Here is a 17,639-nt window from a genome sequence, read left to right on the forward strand (position 1 = left end):
GTAGATGCACCCTCAGTCTCAGCTTTTGTGTCTTGGTTGACTGCTTGCAGACATCTATTCTATAGCATTTTTCTCCTGCAAAATTCCAAACATGTAAATATCTGTTTTTGCTCATTTTATTCTATTTTTCTCTGTTTCTGTTCATTTTGCATTATTTTAATTATATTATACTTTCTTCACTGCTGTGTGTTTGCCATACTCTGGCATGTACTCTTGTTGTCCAGCTTCCCACTTGCTTCTGGTTGGCCGTTTATGACCAACAGCAGTGAGTCAAAGCCTTAATAGGTTTGTTAGGAGTACAGTGTTTGTAATGAATCATAGAGTTGGAAGAGACCTCAAGGGCCATTGAGTCAAACCCCCTGCCATGCACGAAGACACAATCAAAGCATAGGGAATGAAAGGACAGGCCCAATGCTATCGGGCCTGAACAGGAAGGGCCCTCCCCTCCCTCCTTCCAACTGTCATCTTCTGGCCTGGGAGGGAGCGAAAGGACAGGCCCAACGCCATTTGGGCCCGGCTTCGATTAAGAAAAAGAGCCCTCCCTCCAGTCCATTTGCCTTGGTCCAGGCCTCAGAGGGAGAGAAGAACTGCTGGACCTGATCCTCCCCCCCAGCCATTCCCTCCTTCTTTTGTGTCATGTCTTTTTAGATTGTAAGCCTGAGGGCAGGGAACTGTCTATTATCCCCTCGGTTGTAAGCCACCCGGATTCCCAGTGATTGGGCAGCATATAAATAAATCCTATTTTTATTATTATTATTATTCCCAATAGATGGCCATCCAGCCTCTGTTTAAAAACCTTCAAAGAAGGAGACGCCATCACTCTCAGAGGGAGTGTGTTCCACTGTCAAACAGCTCTTACTGTCAGGACTCAGGATATTCCTCCCAATGCTTAGGTGAAATCTCTTTTGCTGTAATTTGAATCCATTGCTCTGTGTTTTAGGAGATTGTCAGATGGGGAAATTGGAGAAGAAAAAGGCATACTCTCAGCAAAATCGCACAACCGCTCTGAAGATTTTCAGACAACATTACGTTTATCCAAGACTTAACCCATGAAGATCCAGGAATTCCTTCCTGTGAATGGTTTGTTGCTGGAGCATTCCTGGATTTTCATGGGTTAAGTCCTGGATAAACGCAATGTTGTCTGAAAATATTCAAAGCGATTGCTTACCCCCCCATCCCCCCCGGTTTTATAATCTCTGCAGTCTCTGAAGCAGCAAAAAATATTCTTGTTCCTTCTTCAACATGACACCATTTCAAATATTTAAACATGACTGCCCTGTCACCTTGTAATCTTCTCTTCCCCAAGCTAAACACAGCTTCCTAAGCTGCTCCTCAAGGGGCATGGCTCCCAAACCTTTCACTGTTTTGGTCGCCTTCCTCTGGACACTCTCCAGCTGAACAACATCCTTTTTCAGTTGTGGTGCCCAGAACTGGACACAGTATTTCAGGTGACGTCTGACCAAAGCAGAATAGAGTGGCACTATTACTTCCCTTGATCTAGACACTACACTCTTATTGCTGCAGCCTAGGATCGTATTGGCTTTTTTAACTGATATAGCCAGATTTATTTTGCTTTGGCCTTGTGACTAATAATTTCATTTAATAAAGCATTTTAAAAAAATACTTAGATGCTAAAAACTGTACCCGAGGATATTTGCATGTTGACTATTGCTTATGAACCTGGAAGTTGTTTTGCTATGATTATGGAAAACGTGAAAACTGCAATAAAAAGAAGCTACTAGCTAGATTTGAGTACCAACCCAGCCTCCAAGCTCACTGTCTTTATTACTAAGGAGAAGAATTATATAGTCAGCCGTTGGCTGACCCTTATTTCACTCCTGTCTTATATCCTAAAGCAAATTCCCGGCATTAGTTTCACACCTAAATTGCAATACCTATTCAACCTTGTCTTGTGCTGTGTGTTTTCAGTTGGAATTAGCAAAAGCGCTGTTCCCCTGAGCTTCTTTAGTTGATACCAGAAGGTCAAATAGAATTTTTCCTCGTTTATAATCCAGATTTACTGCCCACTACTGAGGAGTCCTTGTTGGAATACATATGAGAAAGATTTAGTGGATCTCTTTAGCAGAGTTTCTAATATGTTGGGCAGAAGTTAGGATGGTGTCCCAGCAAAGGGGGGGGGGGGAAAGAAGGGGAAAAAAAAGAGAAAAAGAAGGGGGAAAATGAATTAGTAATATAATTAATAGTATTATACCTTTGTGTAACTATGAAAAGTATATGGTGAAAAGAGGAAGCAAGAAGAATGAAGATATTAATAACTTTATGTATGTTTTTTTCTAAAAAAAATTACTGGTCTAATTAAAATTAAATGGTTTGATATGAATAGATTTATATAAGGTAGTAAAGAATGGATAACTAATGTGATATATCATATATAGGTGGAATATTACATAAAATTTTTCTTATATTTTTGTATTTAGCTTATAATACTAATAAAAGATTAATTAAAAAAAAAGGATGGTGCCCCAACCTACTCTTTCCCACACACAATATCCAGTAGTGAAAACAAAAACAGCAACAACAACAACCAAATTTAGGATGTGTCTGCACTGCAAAAATAATCCAATTTGACACCACTTTAGTAGTCATGGCTCAGTGCTATGGAATTTGTTGGGGTACCAGAGCAAAGCACTGAGCTATGGCCATTAAAGTGATGTCGGATTATTAGCAGTGCAGATGCTTCTGTCGTCTTCATAAGGTATATAAAAGTATTATTATTAGTAGTATTAGTAGAGTATTAGTATTTGTATCTTGTTCTTTTCCCAGGGACCCAGAGTGGTGCAACAATACTAACAATATCAAAAGACTATTCAACCTAATCTTATGTTAAGAGTTTTCAGATGGAATTAGCAAAAGCTATGTTCCCTTAGGCTTCTTTAGTTGATATCAGATGGTCAAATGGAAGATTTTGTTTGTTTGTTTATAATCCGGATTTATTGCCTGCTATTGTGGAGTCCTTGTTACCATGTAATAGTTTTATATTTATTAAAAAATCATTTATATTCCACTCTGCGGCCAAAAAATGCCCCCAGGATTACAAATGGTCCATTTGACAGTTGGAGTTTTTTGGCTCAAAATCTCAAATTGCAAAACATTTGAAAGCCTGACCACTAGTGTTAAGTCCTAAGAGGATTATAGCCATTGCCTTTAATTCATTTTTCTGCACTAGTATTAACCTATCATGGTAATTTTACAGGGAGAAGGATCTTGATGCTAAGTTTATAATTTCAATGGAGAAAAATAAAACGGCAATTACAAACATTAAGGTGAGTCTTTTTAACTGCTGTTGATAATATGCTTTCTTCTTTAATTCACTTCCTGGGAAGCCAGAGTAGAACAGAAGAGTGTCACAGTTCTGTAGAAATGGGTCAGAGTGGTTATGTATCCTCTGTTGCAGATAGGGTTGCCATAAGTCAGGACCTCCAAACCGGGACAAATGTAGGACAATATTTTCAAATGTAGGACACTTTTTAAAAATGGAGGACACGCGAAAAAATTTGATGATTTTTTAAAAATGTTAATATAAATGCATGTTTCTTAGGCATGATCAAAATGGAGGATATTATGGCATTATTCCTACACAGATGACAGAAATGTACTTCCCTTTCTGGCCAACCCCTCCTCCCCGCATTCCAAACAGCACATTTGGGCATTGAACATGGCTTTATTTTAACATTGCCTCTTGCATATTTCAGAGGGGTTCACACTGAACATGGGTTCAGGTGGCTATGCATATTGAATATGTGAAGGTGGTTTAACAAGAAGTGGATTTGCCCTCGGATTCAACTGTACTTCTCAGAAGTGTGTACTTGGTCAAAGGACTTTGGTTTTTCTTCACTGCGCATGAGTTTGGCCATGCCTCAGAAGCTGTCTGATATCAATACCATCATCATCATCATCATTGTTAAAGCAGACCTTTTAGCACTAAAAGCACCAAAAACACACAGAAATGCACTTTAGAAAGTCACACAGTTTCGCCTTCAGAAAGAGTGCATGCCTCAGAAATTGACTGATATCATCATCATCACCACTATCATTGTTAAAACAAAGCAGACCTGTACAAATGGAATGGAAATCCTCCTCCTCCTGCTGCTGCTACTCTTCTTCCTCCTCCTCCTCCTCCTTCATCCTCCTGCTTCCTCCTCCTCCTCCTCCTCTTCCTCCTCCGCTGGTCACTGCTGCCTTGCCAGCCAGCGGCGCCAGCGGCGCCAGCGGCGCCAGGGCAATCCCAGGTCCAGGAAGAAACTGGGACGGGGCGCCCCCGCCTGGTAGAAAAGCAGGATTGTCCCGCCGGGGGAGGGGACATGGCAACCCTAGTTGCAGACAAATGATTTTTTTTCTTGGACAATAACAAATTAGTGGTAGGTTCCGAGGAGTGTGCTCTTAATCAATAAGGGTCTAATTTGGTTTGTCTGATTTAGATTTAGTGATCTTAATTTTACAAGCTTAAAATACACTGTCCCCCAAAAGATAGTTTTACTGAAATATATAATTAACAAGAAAATTCAATAAAGTGTATTTCATTGACTTCCTATACAGAGAAATTCAAGGCTTCATACTTGAGTTACTTTTACTGGAATATGTACCCATGTTTAAAGTTATGCTACATCACTGTTATATATTTCACACATTTTTAAAGACAACACATTGAAAATGAGCTATCTATTATAGATGTACATGGGCTTAATAGACATATGCAACAAAATAAAACAGTACCTATGCTTGACTGATAATGTGTTAATTTATTTTTACTCCAATTTATTTTATGAAACAATACATTTTAATGAACAAATATTTAGGTGGGCAGTGTTCTTACTTTGTACTTCTGGCCTTAAACCAATGATACAGAGACACCATTTATTATTTCTGTCAAATAAAGTACAAGGCAAAGTGAATCAAAATTCTGTGAGCATAAATGTATACTGATATTGAACTCCAAACTCAATTTTTTATCTTTACATACTCAAGGAGCCTTTGTGTTATGTTTATGCATCAGTTTTGTTGAACTAGTAAAAGAGGTAGGTAATGTTGAAGTGCTTTCTGTTAATAGACTTGTGATCGCCAAAGAAAGTGCTGTAAATTCATATAGTTATAAATTGGAAAACACTGATGATTTACTGCTGCTTCTCCTTTAGATTCCTGATGGAGGAACTGGAGATATGGGAAGAGAACGGATTAAAACATTTACATATGATTTCTCCTACTTCTCAGCTGATGTTAAAAGTCCAAACTATGCATCTCAGGAAATGGTAGGCAGCTAGGAACTTCCCATTTTCTTTTGTAATGAAAATGTAATAATACAGTTTTCTGTTTTTTCCTGATCTGTCTGCACATTGACAATGATATAGATGTCTGAGAGGGGATTAAAAATTACAGTTATCTACACTCTTTGTAAAGTATTATTATTATTATTATTATTATTATTATTATTATTATTATTAATATTATTTTTATATCCTGCCCTTCTTTCAGGATTGGGACTCAGGGCAGCTTACAACATTATAAAACGATACGATTAAAAACATATAAAAATAATATATTGAAATAATATAGCACCCCAGGCCGATCTTTAAAAGCTTTCTGTTTTGAATGCCTGTCTGAAAAGGAAGCTTTTCACCTGTTGACAGAAGGCCAACAAGGAAAGGGCCATTCTGGTCTCCCTGGACAGAGAGTTCCAGAGTCTAGGGGTAGCCACGGAAAAGACCCTCTCTCATGTCCCCACCAACCATGCTTGTAATGGGGATGGGATGGAGAGAAGGGCCTCCACAGAGGTTCTCAGAGCCCCAGCCAGCTCATAGATGGAGATACAGTCTGCCAGATAGCCTGGACCTGAGCCGTATAGGGCTTTAAAGGTCATCACCAGCACTTTGAATTGCACCTGCAAACAAACTGGCAGCCAGTGGAGCTGTTTTAACAGGGGCATTATATGATTTCTGTAACCTGCCCCTGTTAGGAGCCTGGCTGCAGCTCTTTGGATCAATTGAAGTTTCTGAACACTCTTCAAGGGCAGCCCCAAGTAGAGCGCATTACAGTAGTCCAAATGGGATGTAACTAAGGCATGTACCGTTGAGTAGTGGTGTAAAGAATATCCGTCAAAACGGAACAGAAGAAATATCTGTTATTCAAAGATTTTGAAAGCTTTTTAAAGAGAAGAAATTGTGAGCACTTCTTGATCAAGGAGTAAGAAGTTTGGTTTTTAGTTCAATAGCTAGGATTTTAGTATTTTGCATAAGCAAAGCTACCATTCATATTGGGTTTTTCTAGCAGAGGAATATTCTTTAAACCTCTGCCAAACCTCCTTTTGACATGCTAATTGAGTTTGAAATGCCAGGTAATTAGTGTTCGCCTTCCTTGTCTTCTATTTTCACGCAAGAAATCTGTGAAAAATACTTCTTGGCAGGGAGAGAAAAAAAATAACCTTTTGAAAGTGGGACTTTTCAAAAGAATATATTTTTAAAAAAATTTGCATCTAATTCTCAATGGGAGAGAAGAAAAAAATTGATTTGTCACAACACTTCTGCTGATGCCAGATCCGACATGTCAAGGAATGGGCACAGCTGGCACACAAGTTTTAGATGTACAAAAGCACTCCTGGTCACTGCAGAGACCTGGACCTCAGGTTCATAGCCAAGTCCAGGAGTACCCCCAAACTGTGAACCTGTGTCTTCAGGGGCAGTGTGACCCCATCTAACACAGGCTGGATCCCTATTCCCTGATCTGCCTTCCGACTGATCTCAACCACCTCTATCTTATCTGGATTAAATTTCAACTTGTTTGCCCTCATCCAGTCCATTACTGTTGACAGACACTGGTTTAGGACCAGGATAGCCTCCTTGGATTGAGGTGGAAAGGAATAGTACAGTTGAATGTCATCAGCATATTGATAGCACCGCACCCCAAATCTCCGGATGACCTCTCCCAGCAGATTCATGTATATGTTAAATAGCATAGGGATGACAGAGAACCCTGAGGGACTCTACAGGCCAATGGCCAGGAAATCTAGCAGGAGTCTCCTAACACCAGCTTTTGAGTTCACCCTCCAAGAAACAATGGAACCACTATAAAACAGTACCTCCACGTCCCATCCCAGCGAGGCGATCCAGAAGGATACCATGGTCAATGGTATCGAAGGCTGCCGAGAGATCCAGAAGAACTGATAGGGACACACTCCCCCTGTTTATTTCCCTGCATAGGTCATCCACCAAGGTGACCAAGGCTGTCTCTGTTCCATAGCCAGGCCTGAAACCAGATTGTAATGGATCTAGATAATTCATTTCATCCAGAAACCCCACATGTTCCAAAACCTTGCCCCTAAATGGTAGGTTGTACACTGCATGATAATTATTCATTATTGTGGGATTTAGGGATGACTTTTTTTAAACAACTGCCTCCTTTAGGAAAGATGGAACTCTGCCTTGTTGTAGGGAGGCATTGACTACCTACCTCCTTTTACCCACTTAGCCAGTTCCCCTCTGGTCTGTTTAATAAGCCAAGAGGGACAAGAGTCCAAGACACATGTGGTGGCTTTTACCTCTCCAACAATCCTGTCCACATCAGCAGGCTGCACACACTGAAAAGTATCCATTAACATTGGACAGACAGGTGTCAAGGTTACATTCACTGGGACTGTATCAACTATAACATCCAAGTTATAGGTTGGGAAGACTGGTTTAGGCATCGTGGTCTTGTGAGATTTGTATTTCTTATGCTGGTTTTGAAGATATATTTTTCTGTAGAAGATTTGGGGCTTTCCAAATGAAAAAGCTGCAAGTAGGCATGCCACTTAGAAAAATGTGCAAGTAGATATTGTGTGGTAGCATAGATGGCTTACTCTGCATTTGTATATGCTGTTGGAGGAACTATAGGATTATTGCTTTAAAAAATAAATACTTGAATTGATCACCTTTCGTAAATGTTTCCACAAGGGGCATTGTACTACTATGAAAAACCCTTTGGAGGCCAGCAGTTGGGCTTTCTTAGAGTTTGCCTCAGTGCAGTCCCTGGTGTTTACAGAGCCTCTTCTCACTCATATTTGGGGTTGGAAACAACTTAATCCTTGCTCTGTGGGTGAGCTGAAGACTGTAATGCCCATTGTACAGTTGGGTATTTAATGGTGGGACCCAGCAGAACTACCCTGATGTATATGTACGCTATGCTAAAAGTGACAGGACCTGGCCATAGTTGTAGCATCTGTGATTCTTTACTGAGGTTATGTTTTAAATTTAATTTAAGTGTAACTGAATATTACCAGTCTCTCTCTCTCCGTTATTGTTCTTGTTTTCCCAGGTGTTCAAGAATCTTGGCACTGAAGTCCTCAAATCTGCTTTCGAGGGTTATAATGCTTGCATTTTTGCATATGGACAGACTGGATCTGGGAAGTCATATACAATGATGGGAAATGCTGTATGTCTTCCTTCTCATAATTTTACTTTATTTTTAAAAAGTGGCTAACTTTCTAAAGTATGCTGTTTTTCCCCCCTGTTATATATACCCTAAAGATAGTAGATCCTGTCGATCTTGGAAGTTAAGCAGAGTCAGTGCTGGTTAGTTTTTGGATGGTAGACTCCCAATAATTACCAGGTTACTGTAGGCTATTACCAGGTTACTGTAGGCTATTTTTCAGAGGAAAGAACTACTACTACCAACACTACCAAATAAAAAAAAATTAATAATAATAATAATAATAATAATAATAATAATAATAATAATAACTTTATTTATATCCCCCTTTTCTGCTGCCAAACGAACTTGACAAAACTACCTCTGAACATTTGCCCAAGAAAACCCTATAAAATTTCAAGGATTGCCAGATTTATTATTTATTTATTTATTTTTAATTATATTAATTTGTATCCTGCTTTTCTCCCAAAATTGGGACCCAAAACGATTTACAGTCTAAATACAGCATGCTCGTGGCATAGGCGGACTTGCCATACATGGATTTAAGTTTCTCCACATGGCAAGCCCAGGGAGTTAAAATGGCAGTGTGCAAGAGTGTGCGCCCATAGGAATCAACGGGACTTGAGATCCCACATTTTTTGCTATACACGAAGGCTGTGTGTGCTCCAGAACGGATCCCAGGCATATGCAAAGGGCCCACTGTACTTAGAATTAAAAATTTATAAAAATGGCAATTAAAATGTCTATGACAACTATTGTAATATTAAAACAGATAATTTATTTAAAAATAAAATACAGTTAAAATGATCAAAGCACTTAAAAAACATACATTTTAACAATACATCCACAGGGGTACTGGAACCAAACCCCAGTGGATACCAAGAGCCCACTGTAATGTGTCTGCCAATGAAAACCAGTTGCTGTAGGCTATATTTCAGAGCAGGGAACTGGCAGAACAGCTCTTGATTATTCCTCTTCTAAGGAAACCCTATGAAACGCATGGGGTCATCATACGTCATTGAGTGACTTCAAGGCAAACACACACACAATATAAATACAGGCATTGAGTGAGTTCCCCAAATTTGGCACAAGGTGTAATTTCAAAATTGGCCACTAATACAGTGGTGCCTCGGGTTACGAAAATAATTCGTTCCGCGGCCGCTTTCGTAACCCGAAAAGCCTTCGTAAGCCGAAAACCCATAGGCGCTAATGGGGAAAAAGCCGCGGCGGAGCCGCGGCTCCATTTAAAATAGCGCCGGAGTTTTTTCGTAACCCGAAAAAAACTTTCGTAACCCGAAACAATAAATCCCTATGGGATTTTTTCGTATCCCGAAAAATTCGTAACCTGGGTATTTCGTATCCCGAGGTACCACTGTAACTGTTGAAATCAGTACACCCTCAGTTAATTTATATTTTTTAAAAGATCATCTCTAATCTCTGGTTGGATCTGAAGGTATTTTTCTGAAAGTGGAGGGGAGGAGGGCAGTTCCTCATGTGCAGCTCCTCTTTGCCTATTTATCATGCAGCTATACCAGGTTTTCAGGGAAGAGGATGGTGGTGGCATAGTGGGATGAAAGAGAAGCCAAGACCTCTAAGTACTCCACTTCATGAATAGAATCCCACTTCTCTGGCTTTCAATACTATATCTGTCATTTTTCAGACTGTTGTTGCTGCCTTTGCAGTATGACAATGGCTCTTATTGTTTTAGGGGGATGCCGGGTTAATCCCTCGGATTTGTGAAGGATTATTCAATAGAATAAATGAGAAAACAAGATGGAATGAAGCCTCGTTTCGAACAGAAGTCAGGTATGTTTATATAGCAGCTTCATAACTGTACATTAACCGTGTAGTCTGACTGACTTTACCTTCCCTTTTTTGTTGTCTCTCCCTTCGCTCATTTGATAGAGCATGTTTATTCAAGAGGGGGAAAGAAGTAAAGGGTTATGACAGAGTAAATAATGGATTCCAGTCTTGATTTCATTACCTTTCAGTCCAGTGATCGTGCACTGTTTGAGTATTTATAATTCATTTAAAATCCATAAGTTAATTTCTCATTATGGTCTTTTCTAGCACCTCTCGAAGGCTTAAGTTAATTTCTATTAGGTAGTGCTTATAGTCTCAGCTTCACCGAAGATAGAGACAGTGCTGAGTTTACAGCTGGAGTTTATCTTTTTAAAATGATCAAACATTTCTGCTCATCTGGATGTCTGGATTCCTTGAGGCTATTCCAGGTTCATCCTAATGCCACCATATCATGTGATACAGCTTCATTTGAATATCTCCATGGGGCTACCATAGAAGGCACATACTATATTTGTATAACCTTCCTCCTTCATTATACTAGGGTTGTTGTTGTTATTATTATTTCTTATTCGCCTCTCCCCATGGATCGAGGCTAGGAACAACCACAATTAACAAACAACGTCAGTTAAAACACACATCAGGTTAAAAGGACAAATAAGATGTATGCATATTAAAACATTCATCATTTAAAATTCACAGTTTAAAAATCATCTGGATAAGCCTGCCAGAAGAGACTGGTCTTTAATGCTCTTTTAAATTTGGACGATGTTTTCAGCTGTTGACTCTCTCCCAGCAGGTCATTCCACAGTCTAGGGGCAGCTGGAAAAAAATCCTCTGGCTGACAGTTGCCAACCTAGTTTTGGCTGACTGGAGTAAATGTCCACCAGAGGACTTGAGTTCACAGGGTGTATAGTACGGGAGGAGACAATCCTGTAGTGACAGGATCAGAAAACACGATACAGATAACATAACTCGATGTCAGGTCAGTTTTTCTTCACACCCCACCACCACTATTTTGTAACATCTTTGTAACATCTAACAACACATAAATATCTGTGTAGAGATCTTCAAAGATCACATACGTTTTGGTGGTCTTTTGGTTAGCTTAATAAAGATATTACCCTAATTTACATTTTGAGACTTTTCTTATGGCTAATACAGCTACCGCTGATCTTTATAAGACCTGTGTCTGTGGTCCTTAATCTCTTCTTAATTTGGGACCCCTGTTAAATATCTTTTACTTACATGGATCCCCAAGACTTAACTCAAAATGTACAAGCCTAATACTACGAATAATAAGTAGTACCTGGATACTAAACCATTAACAATTATACCATTTGTTTAACCTTCCCTCAGAGGTGCCAGAGGAAGATGGAAGACTTTTCTCTTGTTCTTCCCTCCAGTTTGTGGCTGGAGTGGATTGAACAGCAGTGTGCAGACCCAGCCTGCCAGGCAGCCTTTGCCTTGGCTCCTGTCATGTGGCTGGTCTGCTCCGGGGTGGAGATGGGCTGAGTAGCTGAGCCACAGCAGAGCTGACAGCCAGGCAACCAGCCAACCTATTCTTTTCTCTCTCCACCCACTTCTTTCCAGAGGGAAGATTGGATACCTGAAACAAAGAGCTGAGGGCATACAACTGGGGGAGGGGGATGTCATTTTTTTCTTCCAAACTCTCTGCTCAGACAATGATACACCACCAGCAAAAACTCTTCACATCTCCAGCCTTAGGCTGAGGCAACTACAATCAGCCCTTCTTATACACAGATTTCGTATGTACAGATTCAAGCATCCACGGTTTGAAAATGTTCAAAAAAAGTATAAATCTTAAATATCAAACCTTGATTTTCCATTTTTTATAAGGGACACCATTTTGCTATGTCATTATATTTAATGGGACTTGAGCATCCACAGATTTTGTTATCCACAGGGGATCTTGGAACCAAACCCAAGCGTATCACAAGGGTCCACTGTGCATCTTCCTCACAACTGCTCCTCCCTAGAACTACTGCCTCAACTGCTCCAACATCTATGAATTCAAGTTCTTAAACTTGGTAACTTTCTCCTTCACACTGAAAGGAGAGAGAAGATCCTATCTGTATTCCATCCTAGAAGTCCGTCTTTATGATCACTTGTGAAAGAATTGCTTTGATACTCCCTTTTTTACTTCTTCATCAGGAAGGAAAGAAGACTCAAGATGGGAGGAGGGGGGAGGGAAAAAAAGAATGGGTGGGTGAGCGGATGGGCAAGCAAGGAAGCAAAGGGTCGGAACCAATTTTGGGGAAAAGGCAGGATATAATCCACATGACAGGTAGCATGTAGAGCCAGCCAGCCTGTCTGCTTTTGCCTTGGCTCCTGTCACACAGCTGGTCCATTTCAGGGAAGAGGTGGTCTGAACAATCTTCTAAGGCTTTGCAGTCCCATGTAAGAACACTGCATCCTCCTCAGGGTCCTCCGACCATAGGTTAAGAACCACTGATCTATGTTTGAATTCTGCATCTTAAAACCAAAATAGGTCCCTTAGAGTGAATTACAATCATATACTAAAAACCTAAGGAACAATTTTAAAACAGAAAAATCCAGTAGCCCAGCACAAAAAACAAGTACTGTACTGTAATCCCCAGTAGTAACAAAACATTAAATATTAGTAACAGAACTAAGAAAGCATGTTCAAACAAGACCTTTTTGATCTGTCTCCTGAATGCACAAAGTGAACTGGATTTGCCTCTGGGTAGGGAATTTTCTGGTCTTGTACTGCTAACAAGAAACCTAATTTCATGTCCCTATCGTATGCGCCTTATAGGTCAACATGAAGCATTGCTTGGTTTCTCCTAATAACTAGAACATATTGGTAGGATGAAGCAGGAGGAGATGCTCTACTCGACATTTAGCCCTTGTATTATATTGTTAGTACAATTTTATTTTATTTATGTCTTGAAAGAGAACTGAAAATTGTATTTCCCCCATAACATCGGTAGTTTATAAACTGTTTCAGTTTATTGCAGCCAAATTTTATCTGTGTTGTGTAGTAGTCAAGGACATGAACTAGGAGTGTCTTCCAGTTAATATCTTATATCTGAATTATTAAGATTGCTTTAGGCAAGTCCCTCTCTCATACTTTACTGTAAGTAAAAGAATAGATCTACACAAAGAGGTTCACAGCACATTGACAAAACACAGGCTTTGTGTTCAGAATGCCCCAGTCTCTGGTATCTCAAGTTAGGCCTAGGACAGGAGCGGAAATTGTGTGACCTATGCACCTCATGCAGCACTTTAATGAGCTCACTGCAGCCCTTAGGATATTATTGCCCAAAGTCTGCAGCAACAACTATCCCCTGTATTTTTGGCCCAAAAAAAGTGACCGAAAAATATTTAATTGCTTTAAAATGCTTCAACATTCCTAAGTTCCTCCAAGTGGGAATTGTAGCAGTGGGGTACATGTGACCCTCCAGAGAAAGCCAGAATGGGTCTATTCTGCTCTTTAGGTTTTGGTCTATGGAGTGTGCCCTTCCTTGGCCTAAGAAGTATCCCTGGTTAAAGCCCTAGGGAACTGTTGCTAGCCAGTGTCGACAGCATGGGGCTACGTGGACCTGTGGTCAGACATGGTATAAGACAGCTCTCTGTGTAACTATGTGTAGTGTTACACCATTTCATGAGTTTATTTTAATTACAGTAAACAGTTCCAATGTAACTAACAGCTGCTTTAGCAGTCAAAACAGACAACATATACTCACATACTGTGATTAGCATTTAAAACATATTATAGTATATTGTTGTATCACAATGGTCCATGGTAAGAACTGATGAACATCATGAGAAGTGATACTTGTGGAGCTTAGAGGTAGTTGGACAATGTCGCCTTCTTTTCCTTCACTGGGATCACCCACTGAATTACCATTTCTGTTTGCAGAAGGGCAAGTCTGGATCCAGTCCAGTGTGAGTGGTGCTCAGTGCCATTCGTAGTAAGGAAAGGTTATCATTTTTACAACACTTCTAGATTCCAAGAGTATTAGTTCTATGAAGTAAGTTATTAGCACTGTTAGTATTAGTACTGTTAGTACTGTTAGTTAGGAGTCATTCAAGTTTGCAGTTTAAATCCATACAAATATGTCTATATAATGGTGGTGTTTATATATGATTGAATTAATAGGCTGCCTTTTAAACCTGGATAACTTTCTGATTTTAAGTTCATTTGTTTCATGTTCCAGTTACCTGGAAATTTACAATGAGCGTGTCCGGGACCTGTTGAGGCGCAAGTCTTCAAAAACAAATAACTTAAGAATCCGTGAACATCCAAAAGATGGGCCTTATGTGGAAGGTGGGATTGAAACTGCCTATATACTTCCATGTACTTTACATCTAGTTGTATATTTAATTAAATAGATTTGTCTTGATGATAAACTGAAGGCAAGTGTAAATGAATTTATAATTTTCTATGATCCTTACTGGAGCTTGCTAATTTGTGTGTAGTTTGTCTCTTGTCACTGTGTAAATTTTAAAGATCTCCTCTAGTGTGTGATGTCCTGCTAATTGATTTGAGACTAATGATGGGCCTGACTTATAAATCAAAGACACTTGTGATGGAAGAGCACTTATTAGAATTTAATTGGCTTAATCTATCCCCTTCCTGTTTATGTCATACTGTCTTGAGAGTACAAAATGTTTAGGGAGTTTGCAGATTTTTCTTCGGGTCAGCATTTAACATGCCTGAAAGTCTTCTGCAAAAGCAAATAGGTCACTTAAGCTCCCCAACTAGCTTCCACACTTGTGCAACAGTAAAAACACACCTGGTCTCTCTTTCTCACCCTCACCTGAAGTACATTATTAAATTATACTTGGGGCTACCTGATGTTTAAATTAATTAATATTAATGAAGCAAATGTGTTTTAATTAATTAAATGTGTGTTTGTCTAATCTATAGTTCTGAAGAGGAAAAACTTTGCTTTTTTAAAACAGGTATTACATATTGCAGCAAGTGCTATCTTAGAGGAATTACTTCCTTTGTGAGACTATCAATTTTAAGATTATCTGTCATCTGCAGTTTATAAAACTTATTAAAGTAAATAAATCTTTTAAAAATATTGCCTAATTTTGGAAGGATGCCCTTGTACTTTATGAAGATTGTGCAGTCCCATTATTCATATGCACCTGTGTTTTTATCAGATTTGTCTAAGCATTTAGTACAAAATTATACTGATGTAGAAGAACTTATGGAAGCAGGAAACATAAATCGGACTACTGCAGCAACTGGAATGAATGATGTTAGCAGCAGATCCCATGCTATTTTCACAGTCAACTTCACACAGGTAAACAATCCAAAATAAAACAGCAATTATTTGTGAATGTGGAATTTCTTGTATTGAGTTATAGGTTGTTCCTACTGACTCTGAGAAGGTAATTGAAATATGGCTTTTAATATTAATTTCCTAATGAATCAAATAGAAGCAAATTATCTCAAATACTGGGAGAAGAACTGTGAATTCATTGCACTGTTTCTGAAATGTGACGTTTTCTGACTGAGGCTTTTTTTGATGTAAATTTTTTTAATCTGTTGGTTTCATTTCTAATCCAGTTCACAAGTTTTCTGGTTATGGCTATTGCTGTGCAGAGATAATAGTATCTTTTTAGCAGAAATGTAAGGTACTACTGCACTTAGGCAGAAAAAAAGCATAGATATAAGATCAAGAATACATGGCTTAAAAGACTACATGTGAAAGGGATCTCAGAGTCCTAGTAGACCACAAATTGAACATGAGTCAACAATGTAACGTGGCAGCTAAAAAAAGCCAATGCAGTTCTAGACTGCATCAATAGAAATATAGTGTTTAGATCAAGGGAAGTAATAGTGACACCCTGTTCTGCTTCAGTCAGGCCTCCCCTAGAATACTGTGTCCAGTTCTGGGCATCACAATTCAAAAAGTATATTGAGAAGTTGGTGCATGTCCAGAGGAAGGTGACCAAAATGGTCAAGAGTCTGGACATCATGCCCTATTTAGACTGGTATTAGACTAGTATTTAGACTGGGAAGATGACACAGGAAGCATTCATACCTCTTCCAGGTCATGTAGTTTCTTTGATCAAATTTGGAATACTGACAGTTGGCTTCAAAAGAAAAAGGAAAAAAGGGGGCAGGGGGGATCTGAAGCCAGCCTCATATGTGTTTCAGCCCTGAAATTAACTACTGGGAACAGAGAGGCAGAGCATTTAATTGATGGAGAACACTCTATTCTGCTTTGGCCAGGCCTCACAGTTCTGGGCTACACAATTCAAGAAGGTTATTGACAAGCTAGAGTGTGTCCAGAGGAGGGCAGCCAAAATGGAAAAAGGTCTAAAAACCATGTCCTATGAGGGATGGCTTAGGGAACTGGGTATGTTTAGTTTGGATAAGAGATGATATGACACGATAGCCATGTTTAAATATTTGAAAGAGTGTCATATTGAAGATGGAACAAACTTGTTTGCTGCTGCTCCTGAAACTAAGGCACCGAGCAAAGAATTTAAACTACAGGAGAAGAGATTCCTTCTCAACATTAGGGAGAGTCTCCTGACAATAAGAGCTGTTCGATAGTGGGATCTGCTTCCTCAGAGGGTGGTAGAGTCTCTTTCTTTGAAGGATTTTTAACAGAGGCTGGATAGCCATCTGTCAGGCGTGCTTTGAATGTGTATTGGTTCATGCAAAGGGTGGACTTGATTCTAAATCTGTGATTCTATGAGTGTAGGAAGCTGTGTTTTATTTAAAACAACAACCACCTATTCTTAATACCGAACAGAATTTACTCAGCAGATGTACTGTGTAGTGGTGATGGACAGTCTGCCACTCTTGGACCCTGACTCCCAAGTCATCCTAATCCTTTGTGAGGAATGCTGGAAACCTTAGTCCAACAACATCTGGAGGCTCAAACTTTGCTTATCCTTGCCTATATCATCAAAAAGGTGTATCATTCTTTATCTGAGTTCTAGGGCTTGGCCATTTTTCAGAATTTGGTCATGCTTTAAAAAACATTAGATGTCAAAGAGTGAGATGGCTCTCTTTCCCTTATTTTGACTACAGTTTCCCTGCAATATTATTTACAAAGCATTTCCTGCTTTTTCTGTGAGAAAGGATTCATGTCTAATGAGAAGAAATAGATCATAACACTCTGATAGCCTACTTGTGACAGCCATTGTGGCTTAAGCTGCAATAATGGGGAGGGAGAATACAAACATAGCTCAGTGCTAAAGCACATACATGGCAGGCAGTAGGTCCTAAGTTCAATCTTCAGCATCTCCAGATAGGTTAGGAAAGAATCCTGCATGACAGCCTTCTAGTTGTTATCAGCAACACAGGTCAATGATAGATTTGGTATAAGGTGGGTTTTTATGTCTTGGTGAGGTTGCTATCTTGTTGATGCGAGTATTATTTGAAACAAATGGATTTCTAGACA

At 39.4% G+C, this 17,639-nt stretch overlaps 1 protein-coding gene across 9 annotated transcripts in view; it reads left to right on the top strand.

Moving 5' to 3' along the window:
• KIF16B (kinesin family member 16B) overlaps positions 1-17,639 on the top strand; it is a 140,573-nt gene that overhangs the window by 16,285 nt on the left and 106,649 nt on the right. For all 9 annotated transcript variants that reach the window (XM_042461777.1, XM_042461785.1, XM_042461795.1 and 6 more), the window contains exons 2-7: positions 3,215-3,284; positions 5,154-5,267; positions 8,305-8,421; positions 10,127-10,224; positions 14,424-14,533; positions 15,379-15,521. In XM_042461777.1, coding sequence (XP_042317711.1) covers positions 3,215-3,284; positions 5,154-5,267; positions 8,305-8,421; positions 10,127-10,224; positions 14,424-14,533; positions 15,379-15,521 — 652 coding nt within the window. The remainder of the gene's footprint in view (positions 1-3,214; positions 3,285-5,153; positions 5,268-8,304; positions 8,422-10,126; positions 10,225-14,423; positions 14,534-15,378; positions 15,522-17,639) is intronic.

The sequence above is a fragment of the Sceloporus undulatus genome, chromosome 1, assembly GCF_019175285.1.
Source record: "Sceloporus undulatus isolate JIND9_A2432 ecotype Alabama chromosome 1, SceUnd_v1.1, whole genome shotgun sequence".
NCBI classification, from domain to species: domain Eukaryota; kingdom Metazoa; phylum Chordata; class Lepidosauria; order Squamata; family Phrynosomatidae; genus Sceloporus; species Sceloporus undulatus.